General features: G+C 41.9%; 1 protein-coding gene across 5 annotated transcripts in view; it reads right to left on the bottom strand.

Annotated features, from left to right (window-relative positions):
- Window positions 1-15460, bottom strand: part of c21h8orf34 (chromosome 21 C8orf34 homolog) — a 54650-nt gene that overhangs the window by 4974 nt on the left and 34216 nt on the right. For all 5 annotated transcript variants that reach the window (XR_009120490.1, XR_009120491.1, XM_058059686.1 and 2 more), the window contains 3 exons: window positions 11786-11903; window positions 4926-5398; window positions 982-1078 (listed from right to left, as the gene is read on the bottom strand). Coding sequence is in view for 3 of the 5 variants with exons in the window: in XM_058059686.1 (XP_057915669.1) it covers window positions 982-1078; window positions 4926-5398; window positions 11786-11903 (688 nt within the window). In the remaining 2 variants the exon portion in view is untranslated. The remainder of the gene's footprint in view (window positions 1-981; window positions 1079-4925; window positions 5399-11785; window positions 11904-15460) is intronic.

The raw sequence follows: 15460 nt of genomic DNA, 5'->3' as shown, positions 1-15460 counted from the left end.
GACTGGTCGCCAGCCAATCACAGGGCACATATAGACAAACAACCATTCACACTCAACATTCATACCTATGGACAATTTGGAGTCCTTTTAAGGAGTTGTTTTTTTATTATTCATATTGGTACATGTTTGTATATTTGAGTGTGAAGTTGCTGTATGATGACTTTAGTGACTGTTATATTGTTGTATACAATATTTTTATACACTATACTGTTATATACAATCACAGGGCACATATAGACAAACAACCATTCACACTCACATTCATATCTATGGACAATTTGGAGTCGCTAATTAACCTAGCATGTTTTTGGAATGTGAGAGGAAACCGGAGTACCCGGAGAAAACCCACGCAAACTCCACACAGAGATGGCCGAGGGTGGAATCGAACCCTTGATTGAGTGTTTTCATTTTTTAAAATTAAGCCGCAAAAACAAGATACAGCGCCATGAAAAGCTCCCAGGCCACACTTTGGACCCCGACGATTGGAAGAACCTTTGGCCGCCATATGTCGGCGGTTCCAATATGGAGATGAAAACCCCAATGAAAGTGAAAACTACTTTTCATTTTTGGCAGCCCATCACATACATAATACTGCCTGCATGATTTACAAAGCAGAGCACTCAATTAGCTTGATTCATTTTCATTCATGTTCAAAGGCGGAATAAAGGATCGCCGGTGCCTGCCAGACCACGGCAAGGACGCGATTTACGACGTCAAAGAAAGTTCCATTCACCTCTAGAAACTGGACCGCGTTAGATGCTGTATAATGTATGCCCTCCACGTTTCACATCAAAGTGTTTTTCCTCAGGTGAACCTTTTCCCGTTGTGCCATCTCGGGCTTTTTAAAAGCTGCACTCTCATATTCCTTTGTAGAAGCTAGTCACTGCTGAGAAATATCCCAAATATGCCAGAAGGCTAAAATAGCAGAGAATATTAGGATTAAGAATAAAGAAACGGGACATGAATGAAGGAATGACTCACTTTTGTCCTGCTCGGGAGGCTCCATGATGTCGCTGTCAGTGTCGCTGGGAATATGCCAAGGCTGCCGGATGGACTGCAACTGCTGGTAGAACTCATCCTGAATCAAATCCATTCAAAAAAAAGAGTTAGAAAACTAGAAAAAGAGGTAGAAAACTGTTGAAAAATATGACTAACCCTGCAATGAACAATCATAAATTAAAACACACACCTCAATGTTATGTATAATAAGCTTCAAATATGCAATACTGGATTTATGTGCAATAGGATTCAATCACTCAAGCAAAACTCGGGTACAATATGTGCAATACTACATTTTGGTTACTGCAATTCTACACTTTGTTACTGTATAGGTTATTGTTTTTGATGTACATATAGTTACATTTGCCACTTTTAATATTTATATTGTTATTCCTTGTTTTATTTTTATTATTTTCCTTATTCTTATTTTTACCTTCTTCAAAATGCACCGTGGAGTTGCACTCAAATTTCGTTGTAAGCAATATAATATATAAATATATAATAATAATAATAATATTATTATTATAATATATATAATTTAAAATAATAATAATAAAATGTATTTATATTGCACTTTACATTACAGAAATCTCCAAGTGCTACAAAGAAAGCATAAAACTTACAGTGAAGCAATAAAACAACACAACACAACAAAAGGTATATATAAAAAAAGTAAAAATATATATATAATAATATATTATAATATTAGATTATTATTATATTATAATATATTATTATTATTATTATTATTATATTATATATAAAGGCTTTTACTGTGCACTGAAAATGAGTCAACACGCAGTTTTTTGTGTCATAAGTCATGCTGCATGGTGGCTGCACGAGTGCTTCCACCACTGGGGAGCTGCGGTTCATTGAATTCCAACATGAATTCCAACATGTCCTGTTGCACGGTGAAGCAGGCAGTTTTCCAACATGATTAGAAGCGTTTATCCCACGCCTCCAAGACAATAAGTGCCTTGCTCGAGGAAGCTGAAGTAGCCCATCGTCTATGTAGATATGAAGCTAACACGTTTATAGTCACCTTTACGCTCACATTATGCCGTATAGTCAATATAATAACATAAAATAAGCCATAATGCTATAAATGTGTTCCTGAGGGGAATTTAGTGGAAGGGCGGACAGGAAGTGAGGTTGAGGGTTCAAGTTTGAGGTTTAGCGTGGCGTGTGTTACGAGCTTAACAGTAGTCTGTGTTTTTGTTATGGATTTTTATGCTGTGAACGTACTATGCTAACAGTATTAGCATCATGGCTAAGACTAAAAACACAAATTAAATGTGATGCTAGTACCTCATTCATTCACTAAATGATAGCAATAGAATTTAAGCTAAAACATTACTAGCATAGTATTATTTTTGCTGTTAGTTTTTTACCATTTTAAGTTTAAACTAGGCGGCACGGCGGTCTGGTGGTTAGTGCGCAGACCTCACAGCTAGGAGACCAGGGTTCAATTCCCACCCTCGGCCATCTCTGTGTGGAGTTTGCATGTTCTCCCCGTGCATGTGTGGGTTTTCTCCGGGTACTCCGGTTTCCTCCCACATTCCAAAAACATGCTAGGTTAATTGGCCACTCCAAATTGTCCATAGGTATGAATGTGAGTGTGAATGGTTGTTTGTCTATATGTGCCCTGTGATTGGCTGGCGACCAGTCCAGGGTGTACCCCGCCTCTCGCCCGAAGACAGCTGGGATAGGCTCCAGCACCACCCGCGACCCTCGTGAGGAAAAGCGGTAGAAAATGAATGAATGAATGAAGTTTAAACTACTACGCTATGAGCTTTGATTTAACGCGTGATTTATTCGCACTGGTGCTTGTGTGTCTCACTGAACATTACATTAACATTACTGACACCTAGTGAGCATTTGTAGGCTTAAAAAGACTTACATTTTAACCACCGTAGTGACATACTGTACATTATGGGCTGCATATCACAGCAAGTTTAGCATTAAAAAGCATCATCAAGGACACCCGGTGTGTATGTATATAAAATGTGGCGTCGTCCTCGTCATGCTTTGGAAGAGTCGACGCGTGTCCTCCAATAGGCTCCGTGCCCGAGTTCCAGTTGGCGCTGTAACATGGCACTCACTACAGAGGCGAATTATAATATCACACATGTGCACGCCCTCATCACACGCTTCGTGTGGGGTTTTCCGTGGCGAGTCCCGGAGGTCCCGCGTACAGTACAGTAGGACGTCAATCTCGCAGTGGAAAAGTGATTCTGGCATAAAAGGAGGTCTTTTCTCTCATAATATTCCTTTCATCATCTCCTTAACGGCGCTGCTATTAAATATGAGACCCCCCCCCCCTTTTGAAGGGTTTTAATAAAGGCGGGTAGGAATTTTGACAGTTACACAAGTAGACACTCATGTGAGATGATGTGGAACAGGAGAAAGTGCACCCCCCCCCCCCGGTCTGCTTTTATTCAGGCCACCTACTGGAGTCACACTCAGATGAGATTGACTCCACTGAGCCAATCCAGACCCCCGTCTGTTCAATACTGGATGGAAACGTGCGTTTCATGGGACTTGGGAGGGAAAGGGAAAATACACTTGCAGTATGAACACACAAGAAGACATTACAGAAGGCCTGATATGTGAGATTTGTACTGCATCCCATGTATAAAGTATTATCGAAGTAATTATTACTTCTCATATCATCTCATTTGCATGTCATTTATATGGATGCAAGCAGAGAGCAAAAAAAAAACATAACACATAATTGTTGACTATACCAGCATGTCCCAAAATTATGAATTTGCAAGGCCACAGCATGTTCTAAAAATATAACCTAACAAGAAAACTGAAAAGAAAAATGATGAGAATTAAGTTATAAATATGAGATTTAAATTTACATGAAAAAAGTTTAAATAAATAGAAAAAAATTTAAATGCAACAACAGCAGAAATGGGAAAAAAATGCAGAAATATTATGACAATAAAGTCAAAATATTAAGAGAAAAAAGTTGCATTCTAACAAGAAAAAAAATCCAAATTTTATGAAAAATAAACTCAAAAATGGGGAAAAAACAATTTATGAGAATAAAGTCAAAATATTAAGAGGGAAAAAAATTATTTTATCAAGAAAAACACATAAATTTTGAATATTATGGTGAAAATAATATTATTTTAGGAGCATATAGTTGAAATATGAAAGAAAATAAACTTTTTTAAAAGTCATATGATTCATTCACTCATTCATTTTCTACCGCTTATCCTCACGAGGGTCGCAGGGGGGGTGGGGGGGTGCTGGAGCCTATCCCAGCTGTCTTCGGGCGAGAGTGGCAGGGTACACCCTGGACTGGTGGCCAGCCAATCACAGGGCACATATAGACAAACAACCATTCACACTCACATTCATACCTATGGACAATTTGGAGTCGCTAATTAACCTAGCATGTTTTTGGAATGTGGGAGGGAGCCTATCCCAGCTGTCTTCGGGCGAGAGGCGGGGTTCACACTGGACTGGTCGCCAGCCAATCACAGGGCACATATAGACAAACAACCATTCACACTCACATTCATACCTATGGACAATTTGGAGTCGCTAATTAACCTAGCATGTTTTTGGAATGTGGGAGGAAACCGGAGTACCCGGAGAAAACCCACGCATGCACGGGGAGAACATGCAAAGAGATGGCCAAGGGTGGGATTGAACTCAGGTCTCCTAGCTGTGAGGTCTGCGTGCTAACCACTCGTCCGCCGTGCAACCAAGTCATATGATAGTAGAAATTTTAATTATTTAAAACGAACTCATGATGAAGTTTTTTCTTGAAAGTGGCCTTGGCATCCTTTCATTTTTCCCTTTCTGGCCCTCGCTGGAAAAAGTTTGTACACCCCTGCTGGACAGAGCCAGAAGCTAAGGAAAAAGTGGAGTGCATTGCCTTGGCGTTGAAAGAGTGAAAGCGTTCCTACCTCAGACAAGTACGCCCTCAGGCTGGCTCCCAGGCTGTCTGTGGTGCTGAGTCCTGGAGGCGTGAGCAGCGGTCGGGGGAGCACGGGCTGGCACGTGGGCGTCACGGGTCGGCTCCGCGACCTCCTGAAGCTCACCTCTTTATGAGGCCCTTGGCTGAAGCCGGAGCGTGTCAGCAAACTATTCGGGGTGAGTGGCCTGCCGCTGGGGGTCCTCGGGGTTTGAGTCCTGCTCCCCGGGTTGCTGACAGTCCGACCGAAGACTAAGGTGGACTTGGGGCTGAGTAGGGGGAGGCCGACGCCGCAGGGCTTGCCTGAGAGGACGCTGGCCGGCGACTGGGGCCTGCTGGAGGAGAGGCTGGAAAGCGGGAGCGTGTCGGGGAGGGTTCTGTGGAGCAGACTGCTGTGTGGGTTATTGGAGCTGCGAGTGGTCATCTTTCCGACTTCCGCCAGCTTGGCCAAGTCCTTCTCAACCTCTGGAGGAACAAAGGAGAACATATTCCAGGTCACACTTGGAACTAGGAACATCAACATACAAAGAAAACCAAAACAGCAGTACAAATTTTGGAATGCTGTGTTGAACCCTTTGAGTTGGGAGCAAGGTCTTGCCCCAGATGGAGGAGTTCAAGTACCCCGATGTGAGGGAAGTTTTTTTTTCTCACAGCTGACCTGGAAACACCTTGGTGTCCTTGGAAGTCTCTGAGACTGAAAAATATTTCAAAAGCTCTTAAAAAGGTCACATTTTGACCCTGGAACTGATTAATTCATGGCAGTGGAGTGTGTACTGCATCATTCATTCATTCATTTTCTACCGCTTTTCCTCACGAGGGTCACTGGGGGTGCTGGAGCCTATCCCAGCTGTCTTCAGGCGAGAGGCGGGGTACACCCTGGACTGGTGGCCAGCCAATCACAGGGCACATATAGACAAACAACCATTCACACTCACATTCATACCTATGGACAATTTGGAGTCGCCAATTAACCTAGCATGTTTTTGGAATGTAGGAGGGAGTCTATCCCAGCTGTCTTCGGGCGAGAGGCGGGGTACACCCTGGACTGGTCGCCAGCCAGCCAATCATAGGGCACATATAGACAAACAACCATTCACACTCACATTCATACCTATGGACAATTTGGAGTCCTTTTAAGGAGTTGGTTTTTTTTATATTCATATTGGTACATGTTTGTATATTTGAGTGTGAAGTTGCTGTATGATGACTTTAGTGACTGTTATATTTTTATATACAATATTTTTATACACTATACTGTTATATACAATCACAGGGCACATATAGACAAACAACCATTCACACTCACATTCATACCTATGGACAATTTGGAGTCGCTAATTAACCTAGCATGTTTTGGAATGTGGGAGGAAGCCTATCCCAGCTGTTTTCGGGCGAGAGGCGGGGTTCACACTGGACCAGTCGCCAGCCAATCACAGGGCACATATAGACAAACAACCATTCACACTCACATTCATACCTATGGACAATTTGGAGTCGCTAATTAACCTAGCATGTTTTTGGAATGTTGGAGGAAACCCACGCATGCATGGGGAGAACATGTAAACTCCACACAGAGATGGCCGAGGGTGGAATTGAACCCTGGTCTCCTAGCTGTGAGGTCCGGTACTGCATCATATTCAATCCAATATATTGAAGTCTTATTATTTTTTTCAACTCAATTCAAAGACTGAGGATGAGTCTGATGATTCAGCCATTCAAGTTTACTTTAAGCCTTAGTCTGGGCAGTGGTGATACTAATATTTATCCACAGTGTAAATCATGTTGAATTTAGCTTGCTCCGATAGAAAATGTTCCAATGATGATGATCCAAATAAGCAGTGCATTGGTACTGGATGTGACGCATGTGTTTGCCTTTACTGGTAGTCTCAAACGCTGTTTTTGTTTGTGCAAGGAATGACTCAACCCACTTCATTCATTTTTTCCTGCTTTTGTTCAAAAGAGCTCGGGCTCTTGGGATCCGACAAAGCAGTTCTAATATGTGAGGACACTTTTTGGGGATGGGAATGACTCACTGCGGGTGATTATTCCTTGGGAAAGTGTGTACGTGTGATGTTAAATAAACACCAAAATGCGACTGACTTCATGGATTTTCTTTTTTGCGGAAATTGCTGCTTAATTCTCTCCGAATAATATGCTTCCATGCAAACATGGGAAACAGATGCTGGAGTTTATACTTTTTTTTTTTTTTTAATATCTCGGTTGTTAGCGTGCAGACCTCACAGCTAGGAGACCAGGGTTCAATTCCACCCTCCGTCATCTCTGTGTTGAGTTTGCATGTTCTCCCCGTGCATGCGTGGGTTTTCTCCGGGTACTCCGGTTTCCTCCCACATTCCAAAAAAACATGCTAGGTTAATTAGCGACTCCAAATTGTCCATAGGTATGAATGTGAGTGTGAATGGTTGTTTGTCTATATGTGCCCTGTGATTGGCTGGCGACCAGTCCAGGGTGTATCCCGCCTCTCGCCCGAAGACAACTGGGATAGGCTCCAGCACCCCCGCGACCCTCGTGAGGAAAAAGCGGTAGAAAATGAATGAATGAATATCTGGGTTGTTAGCGCGCAGACCTCAGAGCTAGGAGACCAGGGTTCAATTCCACCCTCGGCCATTTCTGTGTGAAGTTTGCATGTTCTCCCCGTGCATGCGTGGGTTTTCTTCGGGTACTCCGGTTTCCTCCCACATTCCAAAAAACATGCTAGGTTAATTGGCGACTCTAAATTGTCCATAGGTATGAATGTGAGTGTGAATGGTTGTTTGTCTATATGTGCCCTGTGATTGTATATCACAGTATAGTGTATAAAATATTGTATATAACAATATAACAGTCACTAAAGTCATCATACAGCAACTTCGCACTCAAATATACAAACATGTACCAATATGAATATTAAAAAAACAACTCCTTAAAAGGACTCCAAATTGTCCATAGGTATGAATGTGAGTGTGAATGGTTGTTTGTCTATATGTGCCCTGTGATTGGCTGGCGACCAGTCCAGGGTGTACCCCGCCTCTCGCGCGAAGACAGCTGGGATAGGCTCCCTCCCACATTCCAAAAAACATGCTAGGTTAATTAGCAACTCCAAATTGTCCATAGGTATGAATGTGAGTGTGAATGGTTGTTTGTCTATATGTGCCCAGTGATTGGCTGGCGACCAGTCCAGGGTGTACCCCGCCTCTCGCCCGAAGACAGCTGGGATAGGCTCCAGCACCCCCACGACCCTCGTGAGGAAAAAGCGGTAGAAAATGAATGAATGAATGAATGAATTTCGGTTGTTTCTGCAAAGAATCAGCTGTGACTGAATGAAGGTTGAACTTAATTGTGGAGACAATGCAGAATCCTGTATCATGGCTGACGCTCGGCCTGTGTAGCTTTAACCTCCAAACACTCCAAACACGTAACATGCATGTTACGTCTCTGCATGTACACGCTTCAGCTCGCCCTCTCCCTCGCCAATGATGGAACCTGAAAAATCATTTAAATGACCAGCTTAGGAGTGCAATGGAAGATTTTTCCAGTAGGAAAATATGGCTTCCACCCACACCATGCTTGTCATCACTGACGTGATTATTATATATTATATCATAAACAGGATGTGTTCATTAGTAATGTGTTCCCCACCTAGGTTGATACTTACGGGTATTTGATAAACATGACATGTTCTTCTTGAGAACAACTACATTCTATAAATAGGACACTTGACTACAGTGATTTTACTGTAAACTAGTTCCTCCCCCTCTAATTTTTACCATCATTGAGTAGCCTGGGACGTATAATGTTTGTTATACATAGCTCCATATTTGGTATGACAATATAATATACTTTTTTATTATTATGTTACAGAAGAAACATCATTTATATCCCTTTATTTATATCCATTTATATCCCTATATATATCCACACTGTATCATAGTCACTTCATTGCACTACTGTACATATAACTGTTATTATATCTTGTCACATTCATACTGTGCGTACCGTTTAAATCTATATAATCTGCAATAGCCATATTATAGTCATTTATATCCATGTATATATCCACACTGTATTATAGTCACAGCCTGTTATAGTTTGTACATATATCTGTCCATTTACAGCTCTATTCTATTTCTATATTTACTTACTAATAAGGTATTTATGAATTTGCACTTCTGGTTGGATGGTAACTGCATTTTGTTGCAATAACAATAAAGTTGAATCTAATCTAATCTAATCTAAATCATTAATTTGGCAACAAAGATTAGGTAAGATTCAATCCCTGCTATTTTTGTAGATTTTGGCAGATTTTTCAAGGCACACAGATTATTATGTTCTTGGGCTATATAGGGAAATTAGGGAAAAAAAGTTTGTTTCTAGCTTTTTCTGTTCTTAGGTAAGTTTCATGGATTTCTCTTGGAAAGATGCATGCAGAGCTCTTAAAAAAATGCACTTTTTCCATCTTAAGACTGCACCAAACATGCTCGCTTTTATTGTGGAGTTCCATCATCATCCTCTTTGTGCCTCTTGAGTTAATGAATGAGTTAATAAATCATAATAATGTTAATTTAATTCGAGCTTGTATTTGGAAACCATATTTGGTGACTTAAACTTGTTTTTAGCCCATCAGGAAAAGAGAGTTAAAAGACAGCTGGGATAGGCTCCAGCATACCCGCGACCCGAGTGACGATAAGCGGCATAGAAAACGGATGAACTAATTTGAAAAAACTTACCTTTTTTTTAATTTATATAATGTATATTTTTTCATAGTATCCCAATGGGAGTTCCATAAAGTGATTCAAAATTAAAATTTTTGGAAAATATTCAAATATTCCCTAAGGTTAGATTTTAGTAAGACTTAATAAAATAAAATTAATAATATATTTTTATATTATATTAATAAAATATTTAATAAATATTTTAAAGAGGCAATATATGTATTTATAATAATTTTCATGCAATAAAAACGTGGTTAATGGCTAAATTGGGGTTCCACTAAAATCCAAATAAAATGACAGCAGGTATCCTAACGACCTGAGATGGTCTCGGGCCAATCGCACGCAGACAAAGGGCGACGGTGACGCCGTAAAGCTGTGGCAACAATACAAGATGAAAAGGCTCCCAACATGGTAAGTATTAGCAGCTAATAAAGGCATGAAAGAGCCTAATTAGCTCGTTCAAATGCCTGATGGGAGCCCCGAGTCAAACATTCTCAGAAATCAATTCCATGTGAGGAAGTCGGAGATGTTCTGCGAGCGCACAGCTATTGTTCTTGAAGAAGCACGAGCACCACAGTGACAGAACACAGTCCACGTTGTCACTGTTGGCATTGATCGTATCAATGTGCTTTCAATAACGACAATGTGAGAGAGCAAGTGAGCTCTTTGTAAGCATCGGGGACGACGTGTGAGGGGGGGGGACACACATGGCCACATTCCCAATGGATTCCCATGGAGGCTTTCATGTGATTGATGAATATATTCAGCCTGAATGACCTTTGAAGCATCATTCCGAAAACTATTTTTCGGAATAATTTGTGCACCATGAGATGAGAATTTTGACGGAAAATGTAGCAATCTGACCGAAAAATATTCATTCATTCATTCATTCATTTTCTACCGCTTTTTCCTCACGAGGGTCGCGGGGGTGCTGGAGCCTATCCCAGCTGTCTTCGGGCGAGAGGCGGGGTACACCCTGGTCTCGTCGCCAGCCAATCACAGGGCACATATAGACAAACAACCATTCACACTCACATTCATACCTATGGACAATTTGGAGTCGCTAATTAACCTAGCATGTTTTGGAATGTGGGAGGAAGCCTATCCCAGCTGTCTTCGGGCGAGAGGCGGGGTACACCCTGGACTGATCGCCAGCCAATCACAGGGCACATATAGACAAACAACCATTCACACTCACATTCATACCTATGGACAATTTGGAGTCGCTAATTAACCTAGCATGTTTTTGGAATGTGGGAGGGAGCCTATCCCAGCTGTCTTCGGGCGAGAGGCGGGGTACACCCTGTACTGGTCGCCAGCCAATCACAGGGCACATATAGACAAACAACCATTCACACTCACATTCATACCTATGGACAATTTGGAGTTGCTAATTAACCTAGCATGTTTTTGGAATGTGGGAGGAAACATTCCTTAACATTCCTTAAACTTTCGGACCGTTTTAGTGTAGTAAATACATCTGTATCTTATACTTTTGATGATGTGTGTCTTTATTTGAGGAGCCCAGAGAGGGGCTAACGTCATTGCAGCACCCCAATGAATGCATTGCTCAGATGCAATACAGTATGAGAACTTTTAAGGATTTTTTTTTAAATTCATATTTATACATGTTTGTATATTTGAGTGTGAAGTTGCTGTATGATGACTTTAGTGACTGTTATATTGTTATATACAATATTTTTACAATTTGGAGTGGCCAATTAACCTAGCATGTTTTTGGAATGTGGGAGGAAACTGGAGTACCCGGAGAAAACCCACGCATGCACGGGGAGAACATGCAAACTCCACACAGAGATGGCAGAGGGTGGAATTGAACCCCGGTCTCCTAGCTGTGAGGTCTGTGCGCTAACCACTCGACCGCCGTGCCGCCTCGAAAAATACTCATTGAAAACAAAAATGCACGGCCCTGCAGTCCGTGGGAGGCCCCATTTTGCATAAAGGGAGTGCATTCTCGGCAATTGCGCAAAGAAAGCGCATCACTGTCTGAATTAAAAAGACTGATCTTTGATGTTTTTGAAGTCACCTTGGAAACAACATAGTTAAATACTGGAGTGGAACACAAACCAGGGTGCAAGAAGCAACACACACACACACACACACACACACTCTGAGTGGTGCCTACCAGCCAGCTGCTTGCCCATGTTCTCCAGCTCTTTGGAAAAGAGGGGGTCTCCCAGCAGCAGGCTCATGGAGGTCCCACGCCTCACAGCCTTGAGATCAGCCTCCCAGACAGGCTGACGCTAGCGGGCAAGGAGAACAGAAAAGAGAGAAAGTGATATTAAAAAAAAAAAAAGAAACCCTTCAATTAACCCCCTTTTATATAATTTTCAGCCATTACTGGAAATATCTGAGCCGTATCTGCTGAGGGCGAGAAAAAAAAGAGGCTATTATTATTTTATGGGCTTTAGAAAAACACAAGAAACCACAGCGAACGGAGATGAAAGTGTGGAGCACGCAGAGTGGATTGTTTGGTGAATGCGGGACGCTCGACTGTCAGCAGTTCTTTCCACTCTTTTTCTGCTTTCTTTTCAACCAGTCGTCCTATAGCGTGGCTCACGGTGTTGGGAGACGAGCCTGACGGCAGTAAACGTCTCCGGGACTCTAGTATCTCCACGTTTTATGCTGATATGATGATCATGCAGAGACGACATGATCACACACGACCAGAACATTAAAGGGGGAATTCTAAAAAACACCTCCGATGTCTTCTTCTTATTATTCATTCTGCAAGTTTCAAAATGAGCTAAGAACTAAACTTAAACTGCTTTGTTGAATCCCATTGGATGACCACAGGGACCTTCAACTATAGCAGGGGTGGCCACAGGTACCTTATAACTGCTTTGTTGAATCCATCGTATGACCTGAGGGACCTGCAACTATAGCAGGGGTGCCCACAGGTACCTTATAACTGGTTTGTTGAAACCCTTTGGATGATCCCAGGGACCTTCAACTATAGCAGGGGTGCCCACTGACTACTTATAACTGCATTGTTGAAACCCATCGGATGACCTCAGGAACCTTCAACTACAGCAGGGGTGCCCAGTGACTACTTATAACTGCTTTGTTGAATCCCATTGGATGACCTCAGGGACCTTCAACTATAGCAGGGGTGCCCACATGTAACTTATAACTGCTTTGTTAAATCCCATTGTATGACCTGAGGGACCTTCAACTATAGCAGGGGTGCCCACAGACTACTTTTAACTGCTTTGTTGAATCCCATTGGATGACCTCAGGGACCTTCAACTACAGCAGGGGTGCCCACAGACTACTTTTACTGCTTTGTTGAATCCCATTGTATGACACCAGAGACCTTCAACTATAGCAGGGGTGTCCACTGACTACTTTTACCTGCTTTGTTGAATCCCATTGGATGACCTCAGGGACCTTCAACTATAGCAGGGGTGGCCACAGGTAACTTATAACTGCTTTGTTGAATCCCATCGGATGACCTCAGGGACCTTCAACTATAGCAGGGGTGCCCACAGACTACTTTTAACTATTTTGTTGAATCCAATCGTATGACCTGAGGGGCCTTCAACTATAGCAGGGGTGCCGATAGACTACTTTTAACTGCTTTGTTGAATCCCTTTGGATGACCTCAGGGACCTTCAACTATAGCAGGAGTGCCCACAGACTACTTTTAACTGCTTTGTTGAATCCCATTGTATGACCTGAGGGACCTTCAACTATAGAAGGGGTGCCCACAGAGTACCTTTAACTGCTTTGTTGAATCCCATTGGATAACCTCATGGACCTTCAACTATAGTAGGGGTGCCCACAGACTACTTTTAACTGCTTTGTTGAATCCCATCGGATGACCTCAGGGACCTTCAACTACAGCAGGGGTGCCCACAGACTACTTTTTACTGTTTTGTTGAATCCCATCGTATGACCTGAGGGACCTTCACCTATAGTAGGGGTGCCCACAGACTACTTTTAACTGCTTTGTTGAATCCCATTGGATAACCTCATGGACCTTCAACTATAGCAGGGGTGCCCACAGACTGCTTTGTTGAATCCCATTGGATGACCTGAGGGACCTTCAACTACAGCAGGGGTGCCCACAGTCTACTTTTACTGCTTTGTTGAATCCCATTGGATGACCTCAGGGACCTTCAACTATAGCAGGGGTGCCCACAGACTGCTTTGTTGAATCCCTTTGGATGACCTCAGGGACCTTCAACTATAGCAGGGGTGGCCACAGGCTACTATAAACATAGTTGATATTTATAAATTCGTATTTGTGTCCATTTAATATGTAAATCGGGGTGCACACACTTTAAAACAGGAAACATATACCAACTCTAACTGGTAAACTTGGGACTTGAACATACGGGCTTTTTAAAACAGCACAGCCTATCACTTTAGATTACCCCTCCTCTTGTATTGGCACAAACAGCAACATCTTTTCTTCTACAAGTCGGACAATTTCTCTCGAAGCCATCTGCTCAGATGGTATCGATTTGTCTTCTCGCATGCAACTTTTGATTAAATTGTACCTCTTATTATTCTCAAAGAACTTGTCTTGTGTACTTAGAAGCCAGCAGAAAATGTTCCCTTGACATGTGACGTCCAGTTAGCATTAGCTCAAATCAAGGCAACAAGCAGCAAATTATTGTGAGATCACAGTGTAGAAACCCCACATTTCTTGGACGTGAACATCAAACAAATGACTTTTTAGTACACAACTAAGCCGCAACATGTAAACGGATAACTTATATAGGCAACTTGTGCATTTGTAATCTGAATAATAAAGATGAAATCTGCAAACCACTAATACATAATAATAAGAAATAAAGAAAACATGTTTTTTTCTGCTATGCCAAGAGACTGTCAGGAAAAGTTTGGGAATTGGAGCCAGCGCTAATCCTACAATGCTTTGCTTCGGTTGGATCCAACAGATAAAAGTGCAGAGCTTGGAGAGCCCAGGTACAAAACTTTCGAGAAAAAAAAAAAATCCTGATGAGATACATGCCGGTGCTTCTGGAACCCCGGTTCTTACATCATTCAAATCCTTTAATAGGACACAGACTTGGCAAAACGCTGCTGCTGACATTTCAACTTCAGCTTCTGATGAGATACATGCAGTACCATGCCGTCTTCCAACCTGGGATAAACTGTAGCGGGGTATTTATTTCAAGGAGTGATGCCAAAGGGGGGGGGGGGGGGGGGGGGGGGAAATGAAGGGTTTTGATCAACATTAGAGCGTAATATATGGTCTATTTATTTTCAGATACACAAAAATATACATAATCAGTGTAGAAAGAGTTTTAAATAGTCACCGATTAATGATGAACAATCAATAACTATGTTTTGCTTGGTTTAACACAGGGGTCTCAAACACGCGGCCCACGGGCCAAATGTGTCCCGCAGGATGCTAGTTTAGGCCCCCGCCTTGATATGAAAGTTTAATGTTTGATATGGATGCTGTATGGTATCATGTACCCAGAAAAAATTATTACGTTTGATTCATGTTCATGTTAAATGTTAAATAACTGTTAATAGTTATCCTCTCTATCTGTGTGGAAGTGGTAAGTTTTTGGCTATTTAAGTTTAAAGGAAATAACTTGAAGGCTACCGTTTAGGTCGCTAGCTCGCTAGTTTGCGAGTTAGCATGTGTCTCAAGACCTTGCAGTTGCGCAATATGTTGTAAATAAAAAAAGTATAAATGTGACTATAGTCGTGTTTTGTCATGTCTACAGGGCTCTAATAATGCTTTGTTCATTTTAATCTGAAAAAAATAATTTGTCTACCCGCCAACTATATGTGGTTTCTTAAGTTTTTATTATTTGTA

Source organism: Doryrhamphus excisus, chromosome 21 (assembly GCF_030265055.1).
Source record: "Doryrhamphus excisus isolate RoL2022-K1 chromosome 21, RoL_Dexc_1.0, whole genome shotgun sequence".
NCBI classification, from domain to species: Eukaryota; Metazoa; Chordata; class Actinopteri; order Syngnathiformes; family Syngnathidae; genus Doryrhamphus; species Doryrhamphus excisus.
The sequence above is the reverse complement of the archived record's forward strand: the minus strand, read 5'-3'. Positions and strand labels throughout refer to the sequence as shown.